At 43.8% G+C, this 22034-nt stretch overlaps 2 protein-coding genes across 3 annotated transcripts; one reads left to right on the forward strand and one right to left on the reverse strand.

Annotated features, from left to right (window-relative positions):
- Positions 1–1093: 1093 nt before the first annotated feature.
- On the forward strand, positions 1094–13116 carry hmmr (hyaluronan-mediated motility receptor (RHAMM)). 2 transcript variants are annotated; one of them, XM_041839010.2, is made up of 21 exons: positions 1094–1272; positions 1900–2004; positions 2183–2262; positions 2922–2999; positions 3442–3630; positions 3976–4062; positions 4505–4616; positions 4878–4943; positions 5042–5115; positions 5731–5804; positions 5997–6364; positions 7480–7628; positions 7723–7958; positions 9134–9241; positions 9769–9981; positions 10077–10605; positions 10648–10787; positions 10934–11000; positions 11225–11401; positions 11651–11789; positions 12603–13116. In XM_041839010.2, the coding sequence occupies exons 1-21, from the start codon at positions 1227–1229 to the stop codon at positions 12614–12616; spliced, it is 3051 nt and encodes a 1016-aa protein (XP_041694944.1). In that variant the 5' UTR covers positions 1094–1226; the 3' UTR covers positions 12617–13116. The 2 variants fall into 2 exon arrangements, with proteins under 2 accessions (XP_041694944.1, XP_041694938.1); XM_041839004.2 differs by having other exon boundaries at positions 10077–10787.
- Positions 13117–13761: 645 nt separating this feature from the next.
- LOC121533215 (insulin-like) lies at positions 13762–16587 on the reverse strand. Its single transcript, XM_041839035.1, has 2 exons — positions 16392–16587; positions 13762–13913 (listed from the first exon to the last, which is right to left on the reverse strand). Exons 1-2 carry the CDS (start codon positions 16585–16587, stop codon positions 13762–13764), a joined length of 348 nt encoding a protein of 115 aa, XP_041694969.1.
- Positions 16588–22034: the final 5447 nt, after the last annotated feature.

Genomic DNA, 22034 nt, shown 5'->3' on the forward strand with positions numbered 1-22034 from the left:
GCTTGCGTCTTCTACTGACGAGAAACCTCACCAACTTTTTGATTTCTCTCGGTCTTGTCAGTTTATTTAAACATTTTTATATTCTGTTCGTGCGCTTAATACAGTAATATTATTTACCATTTTTGAAATTGACAACATCTTCATCTGCGCTAGTGTGTGTGTGTTTGTTTTCAGAGTACATTTGTTTTTAGAAATACTTCTTGGTTGTCAAAGAAAAAAGGAGACCAGACTGACATTACTGTATTAGATAGATTTGTTCAGAGAGTGAATGGAAGATGTTGGTAGGATCACAAGACCAATCCAACTCCTGTACAGTTCATTCCCTCTATAGAAGAAGAATTAAAGGAATCAACAAGTTGCATTTTCCCTGTTTAGGTACAAATTACACACCAGAGATGGAGAGAGGGCAATTTCCTAAATATATTCCATATTGTTGGACTTTTTTTCTTTAGCAGTGTTATCAAAATATTTTGACCCTGTTTTTTATTCTTATGAAGGAAAGATGATCGTTACACCCATGAAGGAGCGACCACATTTTCTGTTTGAATAAAAAAACTAAATGAAGTTTAGTTTTCTGTAATTGTTCCAATTGTCCTTTTATTATGTTTATTCACACAACTACACCTTATTGTTTATTGAATGGGTGAATCTGTTGATAAGAAAAGTGAAGTAAAAGTTATCAGTGCATCATTTTCAAAGTGACATGACAAGAAGAGCGATATATTGTCATCAATGATACATTTGTGACATTAGGTTTTTGTTCATGATATTGTTGTACAAGTGATCATGTTTTGAGATACAAAAAATGAGTAAAGAAGAATATAAAGATGTACTACGAATGATCCTGCAAAAGGAAATTAAATTGTATTTCCATGAAATAAAAAATGTCTAACTGAAAATGTACTAAGAATCATGTATGACCGTGTACATTGTAACTTGAAAATTATGTAAATACGTTTGAATATCGCCACAGCGTATCCAATATGTTTCAGAAGTCAGTTGGCGCTGGCGGAAGTCTCGTTTCCTCTGCGCTGATTGGTTAGATTCGTGTCGTCTCCTTTCCGGTTGGTTATGACGTTGCTAGTTTTGAAATTTCAGTGGGGCACCGTTTGTGTTGTTACTGGTGTTTTGAATTTGAAGCAGAGCGTTAGAACGCTTCGTGGCTTGCTATAACGTTTAAACTAGCTACTGATTTTCTAGTGAACTATTTCGTCCGAACTTAAGCCATGTCTTTTTCAAGAGCTCCAGTGAAACGATTTAATGAAAATATCGGTAAGTTAAAGCCTTAATAATGATTTAGCTGAGCAAACCTAGCCAACTAACGTTGCTTTCTTTGGCCTAGCTAGCTGCTTTAATTAAGTAACTAACAGTAGCCAGCTAATCTAACGTTAGCGCTAACGTAGCTATCCAACAATGTTTTGTAAAACATTGTTTACTAACTAGCTAACGTAAACATAGTTTTGGTTTGGTAACTAGTTAGTGCAGGAATGCTTAACGTTACTCCAATCCACCAAGCAAAGGGCAAACAAGTCCACGTCGGTTACGGTAGCTGACGTTACATGCCATGACATGTTAGCTAACGTTAATCAGATACATTTACATTTTAGTCATTTAGCAGACGCTCTTATCCAGAGCGACTTGCAGTTAGTGAGTGCATAATTTTTTTTTTTTTTCATACTGGCCCCCCATGGGAATCGAACCCACAACCCTGGCGTTGCAAACGCCATGCTCTACCAACTACGCGGGTCCTATGATAGTCAGGCCAATGCGTTTACACAGGCAGCCCAATTCTGATATTTTTTTCTCACTAATTGGTATTTTGACACTAATTTAACAAATTATGAGAATTTGGCTGCCTGTGTAAACGCAGCCTAATTATTGTTTTCATGTTTTGTCCAGGCTGCGCCCCAGCACCGGGCACCTACGAGCTGAAACCAGGAGAGGTGAAGGGACCTGCCTCTTTCCACCGGTCAGAGCGCTTCAAACTGCTCAAGGCCAGTGGTGGTGAGTTTAACTGTCAAACAACTGAAGCGCTTCTCTAAAAAAAATGTATCATACTTTTGACAGTAGATCTATATTTAAACATCTATGATTTAGACTGTCACTCATAAGAAGTACAGCCTAGATGTTTTTACTTTCCACACCATTGTAATTTCACCATCCCCCTTTCCTCTCCATTCAGCTCCCTGCATCCCACCACCATCTCCTTCTAAAGATGTGCCCATGTCGCCTGTGCGTAGGACCATGTCTGTGGATGGCCTGGTAAGTTGGTGTTCACATAATCAACACATTGTCCCTGGTTGGCACAGCTACATCATCAAGATAACTGTGTCAGATTTTAGTTTACTCTAGGAACCAAATGGAAACAATCATAATGAAACAGGGAGGGACCTACCTGCATTTGTCCAATAGAAACTCTTGTTTTCCTTGCAAAACTTTTTTTTCCGTTTAGGGTAAACAGTTTCTGTTGCAAAATGTTTTGCAAGGAATCAGACTAATGGTTACACACCTTGTGCTTTAAAGGGATAGTTCAGGATTTTGTCAATGAAGCCCTTTATCTACTTTCCCAGAGTCAGATAACATCATGGATACCATTTGTACGTCTCTGTGTCCAGTATGTATGAAGGAAGTCAATGCTAACTAGTTTTGGCGCAATGACTGGAAGTATACAGGAACACCTAGCATGCTAGCTGTTCCCATAGACTTCCAGTCATTGCGCTAACGCTAGTTAGCAATAGGACTAATGCTAGTTGGCAGATTCCTTCAAACTGAATGCAAAGACATAAAAATGGTATCCATGAGTTCATCTGACTCTGGGGAAGTAGATGAAGGGTTTCATTGCCAAAATCCTGATCTAACTCTTGAACCCTAATGTAATGGCCCTCCTCTGCGATTCATTCTTCCATTCCTCCTTCACCCAGGTTGATGGGTCGATGTCAAAGAAAGACAAGAGTGGCCTATCGATGCAGATGAAACAGCAGAAACTCCTGGAGAAAGAGGTAGCCTAGTTATACAGACTTGTTTGAAGAGAAAATATATATAGATATTGTCTTGTCTGTCCCAATAGCATACATTGTCAGTGTTACCAGTTGAATGAAAATTAAAGTGACGAGATGTATTATTATTATTTTTTTGTCATTTAGCAGACGCTCTTATCCAGAGCGACTTACAGGAGCAATTAGGGTTAAGTGCCTTGCTCAAGGGCACATCGACAGATTTTTCACCTAGTCGGCTCTGGGATTAGAACCAGCAACCTTTCGGTTACTGGCACAACGCTCTTACCCACTAAGCTACCTGCCGCCCTCCATTTATCATGGATGTGGACACACGTTTTTCAGTTATCACAGCAGCTGTGACCTACCTTACTGCATGCCTTATTTTTTTCCTTCATCCTTCAATCTAATGCACTGATCCACCCCGTCTCCTCCCTCCCTCCTGTAGATCCGCTCCCTGGTGCAGCAGCGCGGGGAGCAGGACAGGCGCCTGGTAACCCTTGAGGAGGAGCTGAGGAAGGTGGAGGCAAAGCTGTTGTCTGCGGTCCGGGAGAAGACTGGTCTGGCAGCTAACGTCACCACCCTGGAGAGACAGCTGGCTGAGCTCAAGAAGACCAACGAGTTCCTCAAGAACAAGGTAATGTGGTGTTCGATGGTAGAATCAAGAGTTGGTATGCTCAAATCAATGGGTTGCTTTCCTGACACATTTGGCCTAGTCCTGGAATAAAAAGCTATTTCAATGGAGAATCTCCATTTAAGAATGCTTTTTAGTCTTGAACTAGGATGAATCTGTGCTTGGAAAACAGGCCCAATAGTCTTAAAGCAAAAGTCTAACTGCAGGGTTAAAAAGGTATAAACTGGTTGTTGGTTATCTGGGTTAGTTGACAAAACAATACTACTATTGGGTACTACCCCCCCAACTTGTCCAATAAGAAATGTTGACATGTAAGTGTCTGACTGTGTTGTCGTTGTGTTCCACCAGGTTTCTGCAGACACCACTAAGAAGAGGATCCAGTCTCTGTCTATGGAGCTGATGGAGGCCAGAAACAAATTGGACGTCAATGACAAGGTACGACGCGTTCAGGCAGTACCCAAAGTTTTCGAATATTCAGATTGAAATATGCTGTGTAGAACAGATTAATATGTAGAATAAGTTACCACGTTGGTTCTATTCATCACATTTCTATCTGCAAGGTTTGGCTCTATTCATGGCATTTCTATCTGCATGGTTTGGCTCTCTTCATGGCATTTCTATCTGCAAGGTTTAGCTACTGAAAGTGGCCCTGTTCACACACCATTCACTATCCTGTATCTAGTGGTGTTTGCCTTGCACACATCTCTCTCTCTAAATTATTAATGCGTGTGCTGATATTGTGTTTTTGTTCAGGAGCTGAGTTTCCTGCAGGTGTATGGGTGGTTGAGTGACTGACAGTTGTGTTGTCCTATCAGGAGCTGAGTTTCCTGCAGGTGTATGGGTGGTTGAGTGACTGACAGTTGTGTTGTCCTATCAGGAGCTGAGTTTCCTCCAGATCACTACAGAGGGCCAGGTGAAGTTGCTGGAGACAGACCTGGAGGCAGCCAGAGCTACACTCACTGCCCTGACTGAGAGGAACAAGGACCTGGGTGAGACCACATGCTTATCAATCAATTAAAGGTTATTTATACAGCACATTTCTGACCCAAAAAATGTAGTTCGAAGTCCTAAACAAATACAATAATAAAGGTGAGAAAGATGAACGCAATTTAAAATGAAGAGATGCATTAAAATAGTAAAACAAGACTGGGTGGACTCCTTACCCCTAATACAGTACCTAGCTTAGTTGGACTCCGCCTCCCTGAATTAAACTAAAATAGTTTTTTTAATGCAATTTTTCATTTTCACAGAGGACCTCCACCACGACACAAAAGTCCAGAACGAGGAGCTGGAGAATGAGATGGATACGCTGCAAGGTAAGTTGTGTGTTTGTGTCTCCATTCTCCCATCCTCCTCTGTATAATCCATCCTTTAGATGGCATCATTCTAACCATGTGCTGTATCTGTCTCTCAGCTGTGATTCAGGAGCTGAGAGAGGAGATCAATGTTCTTCAGGGTTACCTGGACACAGCCAACGATCACACCCAGGTACTAACATACTGGTCACTGAGGGAAGAAACATGTAAGGAGACACACACGTCCAGCTACTAACAACATACTGGTCACTGAGGGAAGAAACATGTAAGGAGACACACACACGTCCAGCTACTAACAACATACTGGTCACTGAGGAAAGAAACATGTAAGGAGACACACACACGTCCAGCTACTAACAACATACTGGTCACTGAGGGAAGAAACATGTAAGGAGACACACACACGTCCAGCTACTAACAACATACTGGTCACTGAGGGAAGAAACATGTAAGGAGACACACACGTCCAGCTACTAACAACATACTGGTCACTGGGGGAAGAAACATGTAAGGAGACACACACACGTCCAGCTACTAACAACATACTGGTCACTGGGGGAAGAAACATGTAAGGAGACACACACGTCCAGCTACTAACAACATACTGGCCACTGAGGGAAGAAACATGTAAGGAGACACACACACGTCCAGCTACTAACAACATACTGGTCACTGAGGGAAGAAATGTGTATGGAGAAACTAGTTGAATGGTCCATGATCATGCTTACATCGGGTTGTGGAAATGATAATTTAGAGGCTGTTATAACATGCTGTTATATCTCCTTAGGATCTGCGTATGAAGCTTCGTGGGAAGACAGATATGATGAACAGCATCTCTGAGTCTCAGCAGGAGAAACTGGGGTGAGCAAATGCACATGTCCTCCCGGAACAACTGCTTTCAGAATCATTGAAATTCAGAGTTTATTTTTCTGTCCTTTTGACCTCTTCCTATATTTCTGTCTATGTTGAAATTGATGACATCAGTTTCCAAATTGTCTTGGTTGACATGCAAAACAAAAACACCTGATCTCACGCCATGTCCTTTTCGCTCAGCCATCTTGAGCAGAAACTTGAGCAGTGTACCGCAGAGCTCCAAAACTCTCAGAACACTCTCCGTCAGAAGGAGGAGGAGTCCGAGAAAGGTCAACAGGACCTGCAGGCTTCCCGGGATGCTTTGCAGGAGACTGAGAAGCTTCTGGAGCGGCGAGAGGCGGAGCTGACGTCTTCCCAGAGGGCATTGGGAGAGATAGAGGTGCAGATGCAGCGGGCCAACCAAGAAGTGTCTGACTCACAGAGTGCACTGCAGCAGCAAGAGGCGGAGCTAGTGCGGCTGAGGGAGGTGCTGAGGAGGACCGGGGATGAGCTGGATGAGAGAGTAGCTCACCTGGAAGAGAAGTGCAAGGTCCTGGAGGAGGAGAGAGGTACACAAACAATCCTAGTCTCTAATTATATTACTACCCTAAAGTACTACACTCTTCTTGATGGCTCATTGTAGATCTGAAAGAATGGGTCTAATGGGAACTTATCTTAAGCAAATTTATCAGTAATTTCTTATCTTACCCTTTTCCAGTTTTCCTGAAGGGTCAGGGTTTTGGGGAATTGTCTCTAGGTTGCTGTTATCAGTGTGGGCTCTATACCAAGTGTCTAGGTTGCTGTTATCAGTGTGGGCTCTATACCAAGTGTCTAGGTTGCTGTTATCAGTGTGGGCTCTATACCAAGTGTCTAGGTTGCTGTTATCCGCGTGGGCTCTATACCAAGTGTCTAGGTTGCTGTTATCAGTGTGGGCTCTATACCAAGTGTCTAGGTTGCTGTTATCCGCGTGGGCTCTATACCAAGTGTCTAGGTTGCTGTTATCAGTGTGGGCTCTATACCAAGTGTCTAGGTTGCTGTTATCAGTGTGGGCTCTATACCAAGTGTCTAGGTTGCTGTTATCAGTGTGGGCTCTATACCAAGTGTCTAGGTTGCTGTTATCAGTGTGGGCTCTATACCAAGTGTCTAGGTTGCTGTTATCAGTGTGGGCTCTATACCAAGTGTCTCTAGGTTGCTGTTATCAGTGTGGGCTCTATACCAAGTGTCTCTAGGTTGCTGTTATCAGTGTGGGCTCTATACCAAGTGTCTCTAGGTTGCTGTTATCAGTGTGGGCTCTATACCAAGTGTCTAGGTTGCTGTTATCAGTGTGGGCTCTATACCAAGTGTCTCTAGGTTGCTGTTATCAGTGTGGGCTCTATACCAAGTGTCTCTAGGTTGCTGTTATCAGTGTGGGCTCTATACCAAGTGTCTCTAGGTTGCTGTTATCAGTGTGGGCTCTATACCAAGTGTCTCTAGGTTGCTGTTATCAGTGTGGGCTCTATACCAAGTGTCTAGGTTGCTGTTATCTGTGTGGGCTATATACCAAGTGTCTAGGTTGCTGTTATCTGTGTGGGCTCTATACCAAGTGTCTAGGTTGCTGTTATCAGTGTGGGCTATATACCAAGTGTCTAGGTTGCTGTTATCAGTGTGGGCTCTATACCAAGTGTCTGTGTGTATCTGTCTTTAGATAGGAGCCAGGAGGAGGGCCAGGGGAGAGTGGAGGAGCTGAAGGCAGAGCTGAGCCTCCTGCAGGAGAACAGGAGGAGTGAGAAGGAGGTGCAGGAGCAACTAGAGCAGACACACATCTCCCTGGCTGAGGAGCTGAAGAAGGAAAAGGTTAGTGATGTTGGGGATGACTTGGGTCCAATATGGCAACCATTAAAACCCTACATCTGACTGGTTCTGTCTCTCCTCCTCTCGTTCTCCCCAGGAGCATGCAGCCTCCCTGGCCTCGGTGCTGGAAAGGGAGAGGGAAGAGACAGAGGAGGAGAGGAAACAGTTGGAGGATGAGTTGGAGGAGGCTCTAGGGGAGCTGTCGGTTCTGGAGTTGCAGGAAGAGAGGAGGGAGGAGGAGGAGAAGAGGAGAGAGGAGGCCCTACAGCGTCTCCAGCAGGAGAAGACTGAGATGGAGAGAGAGCTGACTGAGACCAGAGCACTGCTAGACAGGTGAGAGTCTGGAGGTGTAGAGCTGAACTGAAAACATGAATGAAACACACTCTGTCAGCTTTGTTTTTAACATCCTTTGTAATAAAGTATTTCAAATAAGAGAAGTTGGTTGGCTGGAGTTGCCGTGGAGTTGAGCTACAGGTTTAGCTGCAGTTGGACTGAACTGAATCGATGACTTTACATCCCAAATAGCTACTCATTATGCAGGGCTTGACCGAAAGCCCCCCCCCCCAAAAAAAAAGGTCCACGACCCCATTTTTGCATCATTGTATGATGCAAGGACCCACTTTGCAAAATAAAATCCATTGTTATCATTATTATTACCATAGAAAATCTGACAAATGTAGGTTTCAATCTGTCTATTGGCTTCTTTGCATATTCAAACCTGTCTCAAAATACAACACTGCCCCTTTAAGGCTCTCCTGGAGGATGGTTGGCCACCCTTCATAGCCTATTACAACCAAATACTTTTTTTCTTTATAAACTAATTGGCTCATTCAATTAATCAGGGATCAAAATGCTAAGGTAGGCTATTTCTAAACAAGGTAACTAAGATATGCTTGTCTACTGTATCACTGATCAGAAACATTTAGCTTGCTAATGTAGGTTAAATCAAGGCTATTAACTAGTCACTCATATGCAACTCCAAAAGCCCACGGAGGTTGGGAAATATGAACCCGAGACTCGCATGCTTTTGAAAATATAAATTGCTATTCTTTTCTATGCATGTCATGATGAAGATGGTCCCAATGTAACACCCTACACCTGCCCCCTACTAGGCATAGCATTTACGCCTAGGTGTCCTCATAGAAGGGCTTACGACCAACTATTGCAACCGGCCCCGTGATTTGAAAAAGACAGCGTGTGCCTGTCAATGCAATGCAATACAATTCTACTCTGACTCGGTCTACAGAAATTGGGAGAACAGTGCTTAAAACATTGCATCCAGACGACAATCTGATCCCATTTCTGATCAGAGTAAATGTTTGATATTGTTATTAAATATTTTTTACTTAAATCTATAGTCTGCTTGCCGGAAATGTTTTATTTACTTGTCCCGGGCAAGAGGACAAGTGTTAATGTCAAGCCCTGTTATGTGATCAAGATTAGGGATTCTGCACCTCACCTTTGCTCAAACTGTACCTTTCAACTGTGTGTGTTGTATCTCCTTCCAGGAGGAGCAGTGATGTGGACGAGGTGCACTCTGCTGCCTTGAGGAGGCTGCAGGAGGAACACACCACCTCCCTCAGCAAGATAGGAGACATGGCCACTGAACTGGAGAGGTAAGGAGTTGACCCTGCCCTCTTGTCCAATACGAATGTGCTTAAAGGGACAGTTTCACTCTTTCACTCTCCTTTCACAAGGAAAAAAACAGTTTCACTCTTGTTTCACTAAAGTTAACTTTTGACAGATTAAAAACATCTGAAACTGCATTTTAAGTAAACTGTCCCTTTAACTTTGGGTTAAAGTATTAGCAGTCATGGCTCTGTAAAAGCTGCAGTGTCAGTACAGCATTTATGGACCGTTCAGGGCATTCATACTTCTTGCGCTTCGCTTAGCAGAGCTGTTGTGAATGAAGTTGAAGTGAGTTTATACAGGACATACTGCCCCCACCTGCCGTCAATGCAGAGATATACGGAGCCCTCCGCATTGTTACAACATTTGGGAGATGCATGGCATCGCCGTACGGAGCTTGATTTGGCCTCCGTAGGGTCCGCAATTGTCACACCCTCCATACGGAGCCTCCGCACCGCATTTCCGGATCAAGCATAAATTGTCTAAGACTTAAATGTGTATTTTGTTCCACCAGCACCAGACAGGCCCTGAAGGGAGCAGAGGAGAGGGGTATAAAGCTGGAGGAGGAGGTGGAGAGGGTGACTAAGCAGATGAAAGAGGAGGTGAAGAGAGTGAATCAACATAAGGAGGAGGAGGTGAAGAAAGTGAGGGAGGAGATGGAGGAGGAGCAGGAGAAACATCTAGCTGACCAGCAGGCTCAGGAGAAAGCCAGAGAGGAGTATGCAAGGTGAGCTCATCATAAGACTTCTTCTCAATATCTGGTGATTGAATGTGCAGTCTCTCTGACACTCTCCCTTCTCTCTCTCTTCCCCCCATCTCTAGAATGCTGTTGGAGGTACAGACTCGTCTAGCTCAGAGAGATGAGGAGATGAAGAGGGCTGAGGAGGAGGTGCAGCGACAGCTGCAGGAGGAGAGGATGGAGAAAGAGGAGGTACAAAGGCTACTGGAGCAGGAGAAAGGAGAGAGGGAGGCGCAGAGGAGAGACTTGAAGCAATGGATGTCAGAGGAGGTGGGGAGGCTAGAGAGACGGGTGGAGGTGGTAGAGGAGGAGAAGCTAGCTCTTCAGTGCTTGGTAGGGGAGGTGGAGAAGGAGAAACTGAGCCTTCACAACCAGTTGGAGAAGATGGAGGACCAGGTAAAGAAAAATCTGCCCTGTCTAGAGAACCAAATGGAGGTAGAGAAAGAGAGGGATGATCTGAAAACAGTAGTGGAGATGTTTGAAATAGACAAACGGGGCCTTCAGGACCAGGTAGGACTAATACACAACCGTCTGGAGAAGGCCGAAGAACAGAGAGCGAGTCTCCAGAGCCAGGTAGAACTGATGGAAGAGAAGGTTTCTCTTCAGAGCCAGGTGGACCCAGTTGTCCAGGAGAAGGTTTCTCTCCAGAGCCAGGTGGACCCAGTTGTCCAGGAGAAGGTTTCTCTCCAGAGCCAGGTGGATGTGGTGGTCCAGGAGAAGGTGACTCTCCAGTGGGAGATGGAGGAACAGAGAAGAGACTTCCAGAGACAGCTGGTGGAGACTCAGGACAAGAGGTGAGGAGGACCAGGAATTACTGACTAGGCTGTGAAAGTCAGGGCCTGTATTCGGGCCCAGATCATCTAGTAGAAGACAATGGTATTATAGCAGCAAACGATAGGCTCTCAATACACTGTTCTAACTCTGTACTTTCCCCTCTCAGTGATGCAGAGACAGAACACTGGAGGAGACAGTACCAGGAGCTCTACACTAAGGTCAAGCCCTTCCAGGTCAGTCACAGCACAGGCAAGGGGTCGCCACTGCTGCATTATGGGAAATGTAGATCCTTTGAGTGTTTTATGTTTTCTTCTTCTGTGTTGCTGCCAACGTTTATGTATATTCCCCCATATAAGTAGTATGAGTAGAAGGGGTCCACCCACCACTGACTTAAACGGGGGAGAGCCCATTCTACTGTTTCAAATTCTATGTTCCTCCGGTTGGTTTGGCCCTGCAGGAGCAGTTGAATGGGTTTGCTGCGGAGCGGGATGCACTACTGAACGAGAACGGGGCGAACCAGGAGGAGCTGACCCGGCTAGCGGACGCCTACGCTCGTCTGCTGGGCCACCAGAACCAGAAACAGAAGATCAGACACGTGGTGAAGCTCAAAGATGAGAACGTCTCCCTCAAACAGGTCAGATACCTCCCTCTAGTTTGCGGATTTAAATACTGTATAAGCATGGGCTATATTGATTGGAGTAAACAAAATATGATTATAGCAACACATACACTTTAGTTACCACCAAATTGTGGAGTAGGAGTTTAACCATTTTATTGTTTTCATATATCCACTTCTTTTAAATCCATGAAATGGGTGTTGGTTAAAGCTTTTTGGGTATACTGCAGTAAGACATGATTGTAAACTGTGTGTGTGTGTGTGTAGGAGCTGTCTAAGCTGCGTGCCCAGATGTCCCGTCAGAAGAAGGGAGGCCAGCCCCAACGCAGGGTTGACCCCAGCAAAGCCTTCAACCACCAGGACAGCAAGGAGAACCAGCAGCCTGCTGCCACACCTCTCAGACAGGGTGAGTACACACACACACCAGCGTTTCTTTAGTGGGTAAATGACAGCTTTTGGCCGATAAAGACATAAAAACTGTCACATAAACATTGTCCGGCAGAAAATATCCTAATGAAAATAAATATCCTTTATCAATCACATTGGCTGCATGGCGGTTGGTTCAGGTTGTCTTTCAATGGCATAACCTCTCTACTCTGCCTGACTGTCTTGAGCTTGTGCTCCCATAGTGAACTTGCAACAACAACTTGGCCTGACCTGTGACAGACACAGCAGTTTTTTGCGCATGGGAGAAGTGTTCATGTATTTTATGATTGCTTTTTCTTGATTAATCTCCTGAAGAACTGACAGAAATGTCCACTAATGCCTGTTTTGAATAGGGTATAGCTAGCTTAAAAATTTTAAACATTCTAAATCAAGATAGATAGCTACAGATGTAGGGTCTTCATTTGAGCTAGGTTGCTATAGCGGGAAAATAATCCTGCAGCAACAGGAAATGTGAATTATTATGTGGATTTATAATTAATGGACATTTTTGTTGGGGCTGATAGATTTTTCGTAAGGGAAATTGCAAACTTCAGAAGCCTTTTTAAACCTAAAATATACCCCTCATCGGAGGACCAAATAAAACCGTTGTTTGTTACATATACATACTATATACATTTTATGGACATGGTGCTGTTTTTTTTATATTAGTTACTTACTACGTATGGATACTGTAGATAGAGCATATTTGGCTAAAACTCTGTACCGACATTTGACCGTCACAAATTTTCCCAAAGGAAAATGCTACAACTAACCCTAATCCTGTCTCTTTCAGGAAACCGCTGTTGAAAGTTAGACAATGGACAGAGACACTAGTAGACGGCACCAACTGCCCTGGATGAACAGGACTAATTGTATTGAGTCAAGAGGATGTCATGGTCTTGCGTATATTTATTTCTCATTTTAAACCAGATGTTCTGAAAAGCTACTAGATGGATTTATAATGGGGGGTTGTAACCCTGCATATGTTTTAGGAGAGCCATCAGAACCAACGTGTGAATTATGTCCGTTTCAGCATGAAACATGCCCCTTTCTTTTTCTACATAAGCATTCATATTAAGCACAAAATAAATGTTTTGTTTGTTCATAACATACAGTTTTGCATAATGCAAATATGTTTTAGCTCTATACATTTTAACATTACTTTTTCTTTTTGTCTAATAAACATTTGTGGTCATCTTGTTTCCAGAGGATGGGAATGTAACTTCTCTTTTTGACTGTTTTAACTTTCTTCCAAAATACTGACTCTCTTGTAAATTTAAGCTCCAAATGTTTGCTATTTTCCTTCACACTGAGAGAAGCGGGAGGATTGTTTTAGATAAATGTTTTCAATGAATTTATGTACTAAGTGTGTTATTCGATAAGGGATCCCAATGGGATCATCCCATACAAGCCTATTGAAATGACTTTGTTATACCTTACCCTTGCCTGCCAGGGGCCTGTTTATTCAGCAAAAAAATGGGGGAACACTTTTTTTAAATGAAAAAATTAAATGTGTCAAACGTCCCATACTTCTAAACTCATATACTAGTTTGATCGGACACTACTGTGAACCAGCGTACCTGCTCATCAGAGCTGTATATTCTAGGCATTCAGTTACATCTCATTATTTATATTCCCCATGTTTAATGGGGCGCTAACATTGGGTGCTTTTGTAAATTCACACAGGCAGAAACCTCAATGTCCCAATTCTCAAAATATGTCTCTGCTGTTTTGTCTCCTGACATCAACAGCCACACACCTCTGTAGCCAGTAGAGAGCACTCAACTTCAACATTCCAACTCACAGTCTAAGGTTACTGGTCATACAAATGTTTTTTTAATTTTTTTATTCATCCCCAACATTTTTTTTTATACAAGATTGACATTATGTCCTTTCACTCTTGAGGCTAGTCTGCACTCTGGTCAATCGAGTGTAGAATGAGTAGACTCCAGTCAGTCGCAGTAGCTCTGCAGGTGGCTGAAGCTACATGGCTGATGACAGCACTGTTCCACAATGCCTCTCTTCACCTTCTGGTCTTCATGGTCCTTCCATGGACGTTCCTGCTTCACCCTCCAACCCTGTCTGCTCCTCTTAGACAGGAACCCTTTGATGTAGAGGGAGAGAAATGGAGGGATGTAGAAAGCGAGAGTTCCCAAAAGCTGTGAAGTAAAGCATATCAGCAAACTCCTTCACAGACGCAAGATACAATTTAGACTGTTGGCTGTTTAACAGAGACTTAATGGGCGTGTTATCGGAGCTTCACAATCCATTTTAGTCTTGTTTAAGGCTCGCCACATCCTTCAGAGGAGAGATCTGACAGACGTAGCACAGCTTCCTACCTCTGAAGTAAAGTTAACTTCAGACACTTCAATGGGATGCTTGAGCAGCACGGTTTTAACTGAGGTGTTAGATCCACTTAGATCATGTTCTGGGAGCAAATATAATAAGGAATCTGGAGAATTCACAAGGAAGGCGGTAGTTAGGAACGGTCTCGACAAAAGATCAATAGGGACAGCTACAGTATGTGACAAACTTCAAGAGAAGGTATACCCTCTTCAACATACCCTCTTCACAGATGAAAGAATAGAATCTGAAGTCAAATGTCTACTGTTTGCTGATGATCTGGTGCTTCTGTCACCAACTACGGAGGGCCTACAACAGCACCTAGATCTTCTGAACAGATTCTATCAGACCTGGGCCCTGACAGTAAATATCAGTAAGACAAAAATAATGGTGTTCCAAAAAGGTCCAGTTGCCAGGACCACAATTACAAATTCCATCTAGACACCGTTAACCTAGAGCACACAAACTATACCTACCTCGGTCTAAACATCAGTGCCACAGGTAACTTCCACAAAGCTGTAAACGATCTGAGAGACAAGGCAACAAGGGCCTTTACACCATCAAAAGGAACATAAAATTTGACATCCCAATTAGGATCTGGCTAAAAAATACTTGAATCAGTTATTGAATCCATTGCCCTTTATGTTTGTGAGGTCTGGGGTCCACTCACCAACCAAGAATTCACAAAATGGGACAAACACCAAATTGAGACTGCATGCAGAATTCTGCAAAAACATTCCCAGTGTACAACGTAAAATGCCAAATAATGCATGCAGAGCAGAATTAGGCCGATACCCGCTAATGATCAAAATCCAGAAAAGAGCCGTTCAATTCTACAACCACCTAAAAGGAAGCAATTCCCAAACCTTCCATAACAAAGCCATCACCTATAGAGAGATGAACCTGGAGAAGAGTCCCCTAAGCAAGCTGGTCCTGGGGCTCTGTTCACAGACTCCACAGAGCCCCAGGACAGCAACACAATTAGACCTAACCAAAATGAGAAAATATGTATATATTTACTTGACACATTGGAAATAATTTACCAGAAAACTAAGCAAACTGGAATGCTATTTGGCCCTAAACAGAGTACACAGTGGCAGAATACCTGACCACTGTGACTGACTCAAAATTAAGGAAAGCTTTGACTATGTACAGACTCAGTGAGCATAGCCTTGCTATTGAGGTAGGCAGACCTGACTCTCAAGAGAAGACAGGCTATGTGCACACTTCCCACAAAATGAGGTGGAAACTGACTGAGCTGCACTTCCTAACCTGCCAAATGTATAACCATATTAGAGACACATATTTCCCTCAGTTTACATATCTATTGAGTGAAATACCACAGTGTGCCATCACAGCAGGAAGTTTTGTGACCTGTTGCCACAAGAAAAGGGCAACCAGTGAAGAACAAACACCATTGTAAATACAACCCATATTAATATTTTTATTTTCCCTTTTGAACTTCAACTATTTGCACATCATTATAACACTGTACATAGCCATAATATGACATTTGAAATGTCTATTCCTTTGAAACTTGTGGGTAATATATATATATTTTTAACTAGGCAAGTCACTTAAGAACAAATTCTTAATTATAATGACGGCCTACCCCGGCCAAACCCGGGCGACGCTGGGCCAATTGTGCGCCACCCTATGGGACGCCCAATCACGGCCGGATTGTAATACAGCCTGGAATCAAAGCAGGGTCTGTAGTGACGCCTTTAGCACTGAGATGCAGTGCCTTAGACCGCTGAACCACTCAGGAGTAATGATTACTGTTCATTATTTATTTTTTTATTTCACTTTTGTTTCTTATCTATTTCACTTGCTTTGGCAATGTAAACATATCTTTCCCATGCCAATAAAGCCAATTGAATTGAATTTAATATAGAGAGGGGAGGGGGACTGCAGGACTATAGACTTGTTAAAGGTTACAGGAAAGCATGCTAGCAGATATCCATAGACTTCCAGTCATTGCGCTAACACTAGTTAGCATTGGCTCGCGAAACTAACTAACTTCCTTCATACTGTACACAGAGACATGAATGGTATCCACTAGTTCATCTGACTCTGGGGAAGTAGGTAAAGGGCCTCATTGCAAAAATCCAGAAATATCCCTTTAACAATATACCCTCTCTTTCAAAATGTGTCGGCTTATAATAAAATAGCATCATGTATTTAAAATATATTGAATATAGTGCCTCCACCCTTCAAATCACCCCGTTCTCAGTCTCACCTATGAGGTGTTGCAGGAGTAGGTCTCTGGGGGATCTGTGGGGGATATAGAAGAACCCTTGTTCCCCACAGACCAGGTAGAGGGCATCCACCAGGTGAGAGCCACACAGGTGCTGGGCGCTGGGGGCTGAGCAGACCCCGGGGGATGACAGGACCAGCAGTAACAGAACAGACAGTGCCCATAGTACCACAGCCATATAAGATCTGGAGGGAGAGACAGATCATAGTACCACAGCCATATAAGATCTGGAGGGAGAGACAGATCATAGTACCACAGCCATATAAGATCTGGAGGGAGAGACATATCATAGTACCACAGCCATATAAGATCTGGAGGGAGAGACAGATCATAGTACCACAGCCATATAAGATCTGGAGGGAGAGACAGATCATAGTACCACAGCCTTATAAGATCTGGAGGGAGAGAGAGGCCATAGTACCACAGCCTTATAAGATCTGGAGGGAGAGACAGATCATAGTACCACAGCCATATAAGATCTGGAGGGAGAGAGAGGCCATAGTACCACAGCCTTATAAGATCTGGAGGGAGAGACAGATCATAGTACCACAGCTATATAAGATCTGGAGGGAGAGAGAGGCCATAGTACCACAGCCATATAAGATCTGGAGGGAGAGACAGATCATAGTACCACAGCCTTATAAGATCTGGAGGGAGAGAGAGGCCATAGTACCACAGACAGAACAATAGAAAGAGAGCTGGTTGAGAGAACATGGCGAAAGAGAGAGGAAGTCTATGCCCAAATCACAGGGACAGGCAGGGTGTGCATGGTTTTGTTCCAGCCCAAGCACCAACACGCCTGATTCAACTAATCAACTCATCATCTAGCCCTACCTTGTTTTCTGGATTATCTCTAGGATTAGGATCAGTATACACTGTATAAATACTCTGTGACAGACAGACAGACAGACAGACAGACAGACAGTGAAACGTAAGGACACCGTAGGTAAAGGTAAGTTATGAACCAGGGTTGGGGTCAATTCCATTTCAATTCATCAATTCAGAAAGTAAACCAAAATTAAATTCCAAATTAGAATTATTTCATTGAAAAGCATTGAAGAGAATTGGAATTGGAATTTCAGTATACTTCCTGAATTGACTGGAATTAAAAGAGTAATTGAACCCAACCCTGTTATGAATCCACTTACCTGTGGTGGAGCTAGGTCTCAGTACAGAGAAACAGCCAGCCAGGTGAGGGGAGAAGAGCAGGCGTTGACGAGGCAGCCAGGTAACAGGTAGAGCACACGTGACCGTCCTCCCCTCTGTCCTTTATACCTCTCCCTCTCCCTCTTTTCCTCTCAGCCAGGCCTTTGTTTGACAGCATCAGCGGAAAAAGCTATTTTCCTGACTGTCATTAAACCCTTTGAGCTGCCTGTTGAGCTGCCTGTTGAGCTGCTGTAAGAGGTACTGGGAGATCTATCTGGCCTTATATGGGCTTTTTCCATAGCAACACCCGAGTGTCTCCAGTGATTATAAAATGGAAGCTCTAGTGTTATTATTATTGAAGAGCAGAATCAACAACCTCTGCATTGTCAACAGTTGCTTTGTGAGAAGGTGTTAACCGTTGAAGGTGTTAACCAATGTTCACAGTTAGTTATTCTTTTTCGGGCCGCCCGAAAAGACCCAATCGTTCTCGTCTTGGCCCCAAGACAGCAGGTCCGCTGAGGCCATGGCCCAATGAATTACGAGCCGGGCCATGGAGGTGGAAACATCTGAGCCTTTTTGGTAAAACACCGGGTTAAATCCTCAGTGGAAATTCGGCGATAGAGACCTACAGGAGAAGTTACGTTTGTGTTATATGGGCAGGATACACATGGTGGATACAAGGTGAAATAGGCAATCACCTAGAGACATAGCTACACTGTTTAGCAAGCCTACAATAGGCAGGTAGGTGTAGCGTACAGTAGGTCTACTGTAATGACACCAGCTGATATCTGCTAGGGCAGTGGTTCTTAAACCTTTCCTCAGGGACCCCCAGACATTTCACATTTTCCGATGTAGCTCACCTGATTCACCTAGTCAAGGGCTTGATGATTAGACGACAAGTTGAATAATGTGTGCTACCTCTGGAATAGATCAAATTCCTGGCATGGCTTGGGGTCCTCCAGGAGATAACCACTGCGCTAGGGCATGACTGCAGTCTGTATTTGGTTAAATAAAGGTTAAATAAAAAATAAAAAAATAATGACAGTAGAGGCCTATTACATAGAGTGTTGTTATTGACCACTAGTGGACAATGACAGGTACTGCATAGATTTACATTGCGGCTGTGGAAGGACCAGCTATGAGCATGCCCGTGGCTGTTAAGCTTTATTCTAACCCTAAGGGTCATACTAGAAGCTGAATGTAATATAAAACACTGGCTGTGTTCGAGAGGGAAGGATTCTTCTGAGGCTAACAGATGTCCAACCTCTTCAAAACTGAAAGGTCCAGTAGGAGAAGGGACTGAGAACATCAGGGTTTGCTGGAAAACAGAATAATGAAAGGCAAGCCTCTGAGAGAGAGAGATGAAAGAGGAGGAGGAGGAGGAAGAAAGTGACAGAGCACCTTGGCAGAGTGAGAGGTAGAGTGTTAAATGTGGAACCAAGGAGAGGTCCGACGCTGGCAAATGTTGAAAGAGGCTCCTCAGGGGACCGGGAGCAAAGCAGCTGGAGAGATGGAGATGGAATGGAACAACACACGCATTCACACACAGACACACACACCCTCACTCTGGCTTCAAACACACCTACATGCACACCACACACACACACACACACACACACACACACACACACACACACACACACACACACACACACACACACACACACACACACACACACACTCCAGCTTCAAACACACACATCACACACACTCACATGTACATCAAATACAGAACGACACCCAGACTAAGAGACAGAGTCATTCAGACAGAAGTTGGGAGAAAAGTTGGTCTCTAAGGTGGGGGTTGCGTAACCTCCGTCTGAGCAGATAACATGGGGAACATGGAGTTCAGCCAGCTGGGAAGTCCTTAATCTGCCCACAAAGTGCCCCCCTTTTCTCCCGTAATGATCTCTAACTTTCTCGTGATGAAAACTACTTCATAGGCCTTTGTGATTTGAGTTGTTGTTCTTCAAAGTGAAAGGAAGTGATGGTGTGTGTTCAAAGAGACAGTAAGAGATGGTGCGTGTTCAAAGTGAAAGGAAGAGATGGTGTGTGTTCAAAGAGACAGGAAGAGATGGTCTCTCTCTCTCTCTCTCTCTCTCTCTCTCTCTCTCTCTCTCTCTCTCTCTCTCTCTCTCTCTCTCTCTCTCTCTCTCTCTCTCTCTCTCTCTCTCTCTCTCTCTCTCTCTCTCACACACAATGTGTCACAGATCAAAGCCAACAGGGTGTGACTGTGGCTCACACGGAGGGTACCGCCCGAAGCGTAGGGAAGAGTCCACTTCTGTCAGAGTCAGTATGGCTGAGTTTATGTGTGTGTGTGACAGGGTGCCCTGCTGTCTGCTCTCTCCTGTCCAGTCAGTGACAGTTACTAAAGCAGCACTAACCTCTGTCACGACCTGCTTTGTACCATGACACCCCTGTCTAGACCAGTAGAGCTCTCTCTCTCTCTCTCTCTCTCTCTGTCTCTGTCTCTGTCTCTCTCTCTCTCTCTCTCTCTCTCTCTCTCTCTCTCTCGCTCTGTCTCTCTCTCTCTCTCTCTCTCTCTCTCTCTCTCGCTCTCTCTCTCTCTCTCTCGCTCTGTCTCTCTGTCTCTCTCTCTCTCTCGCTCTCTCTCTCTCTCTCCAAACACACTTGACCCCTTCATCCTTGCAAAATAAAGGTTGAAGTGAAAATAGTTTAATGATTGCTTTTCACATTATTCTAGTAATCAAAAATCCACTTTCCCCCATTCATAACTAAAGAGCAAGAGGCAAAAAGTCAAATAAATGTTCATACTGTCTGTTCTTGGCATGTTCTTTTAAGTGAAATTGGCATATTACAATGTGAAATTGGCATATTTTGCTCAGTGGCAGAGGAGGGTGTGACTATGAGAATGGGCTGACAACGGAATGTGACAACACCCTGGAGAGATGGGATGAGATGAGACGACAGGCTCGTTTGATTTCTCACCATAGAAATAGATATATTTAAACTCTCGTGTGATTGCCCTCTTGGACCTGGACTTAGTGAGACGGATGGAGAGAAAAAAACATTTAGAATAGCGGTTTGTCTTCGCTGCTGTGTGGGTGGTAGTTTGACGGATTGATATGAGCACTCTTTTCTATCAACGTTATGTTTCATATCCGAGAAACAGGATCGTGTAATTTCTCTCGGGAGTCACTTCGTACCGTAACCTCACCAAATGTCTATTATTACACCTTAAGTCTGTGGAATACAGGCAGATCGCACAAGAGTGACTTCAAAATTGGACATCTAACGATGTCCTGAGGTCGTCGGGAAATGCCTTCAAAACCAGCCACTACGGCTCTGGATCAGAAAGTTGTGTGTTCGATTCTAGTGGTGGACACTAGTTTTTATTTGTATTTGTTTGTTTTAACCCTATCCCAAACCTTAACCCTCATCTTAACATTTCGGAATGAGTTCCTAAACGTAATGTTTTAACCCTATCCCAAACCTTAACGCTTATCATAACAATTCGGAATGAGTGCCTAAACATAATGTTTTAACCCTATCAAAAACCTTAATCTTCTAAAATGTATGTTTGAAGCGACATTGAAATTTGATGTTTGGAAAAATGTGGATAAACGTCTAATTCTGCAGTGAGACTGTGAGAGCTAGTTGCAGGAATAAGGTGTTGCCTGTTTAAAATGTGCTCCATGTGTTATGTTCCTCACAGACCAAAGGTTGATTCTCTGTTGATGAGTAGGAAGCGTGTCAGTCTGGTTGTCGACAGATGTAGGAATTGACCTTGACTATTGCCGAAACTGGATGGATAGATTGGTGTGTGTGCGTTAGTGTGAGCGTGTGGGGAAGGTGGGAGCAGAAAATAGATGAAGGGATAGAGGAGAGTAGATGGAGGAGAGGGTGGAATCCAGAGACAAGTTTGCTGAGCAGAAGTTGGGGAGCGGTTAAGTTTAGGTGGAGGAGTGGAGGATGAGTGGGGAACAAGAATGGAGGAGAGAGTAATGAGGTGGGCTCTGTAGAAGGAGAACAAGAGCTAGGGAGGAGGGTGGGTGGGGTTAATCAATGATCTTTAATGGGATGTCGCGTGCCAAAGTTTGTGTGTGTGCGTGTGTGTGTGTGCGTGTGTGTGTGTGCGGCTAATCGATATCTTTGTATCACCCCCCTGGGTCCAACTCCCATGCTGCAGGAGGTAAACCTGTCTCTGCTCTCCTGGTGTAAAGGGCTGGTGGGATGGGGTTGTGTGTGTGTGTGTATATATATATATATATATATATATATATATATATATATATATTGCTACAGCCAGATAGATGATTTGCAGCTACCATAAAGGGTTATTTAGAGAGAGCGAGTAAGCGATAGAGGGAGAGGTAGAGATACAGAGAGAGAGGTAGAGGGCGATTGGAGGGATTTCAGCATTTTATTAGTTTGTGGAGAATGAGAAATACTTTTGTAGAAGTTGCTGTCAAACCTAAGGTAAGAACCAATCAATTTACCAGAGCAGGCTAGATCAAT

The sequence above is a fragment of the Coregonus clupeaformis genome, chromosome 2 (genome assembly GCF_020615455.1).
Source record: "Coregonus clupeaformis isolate EN_2021a chromosome 2, ASM2061545v1, whole genome shotgun sequence".
Lineage (NCBI taxonomy): Eukaryota > Metazoa > Chordata > Actinopteri > Salmoniformes > Salmonidae > Coregonus > Coregonus clupeaformis.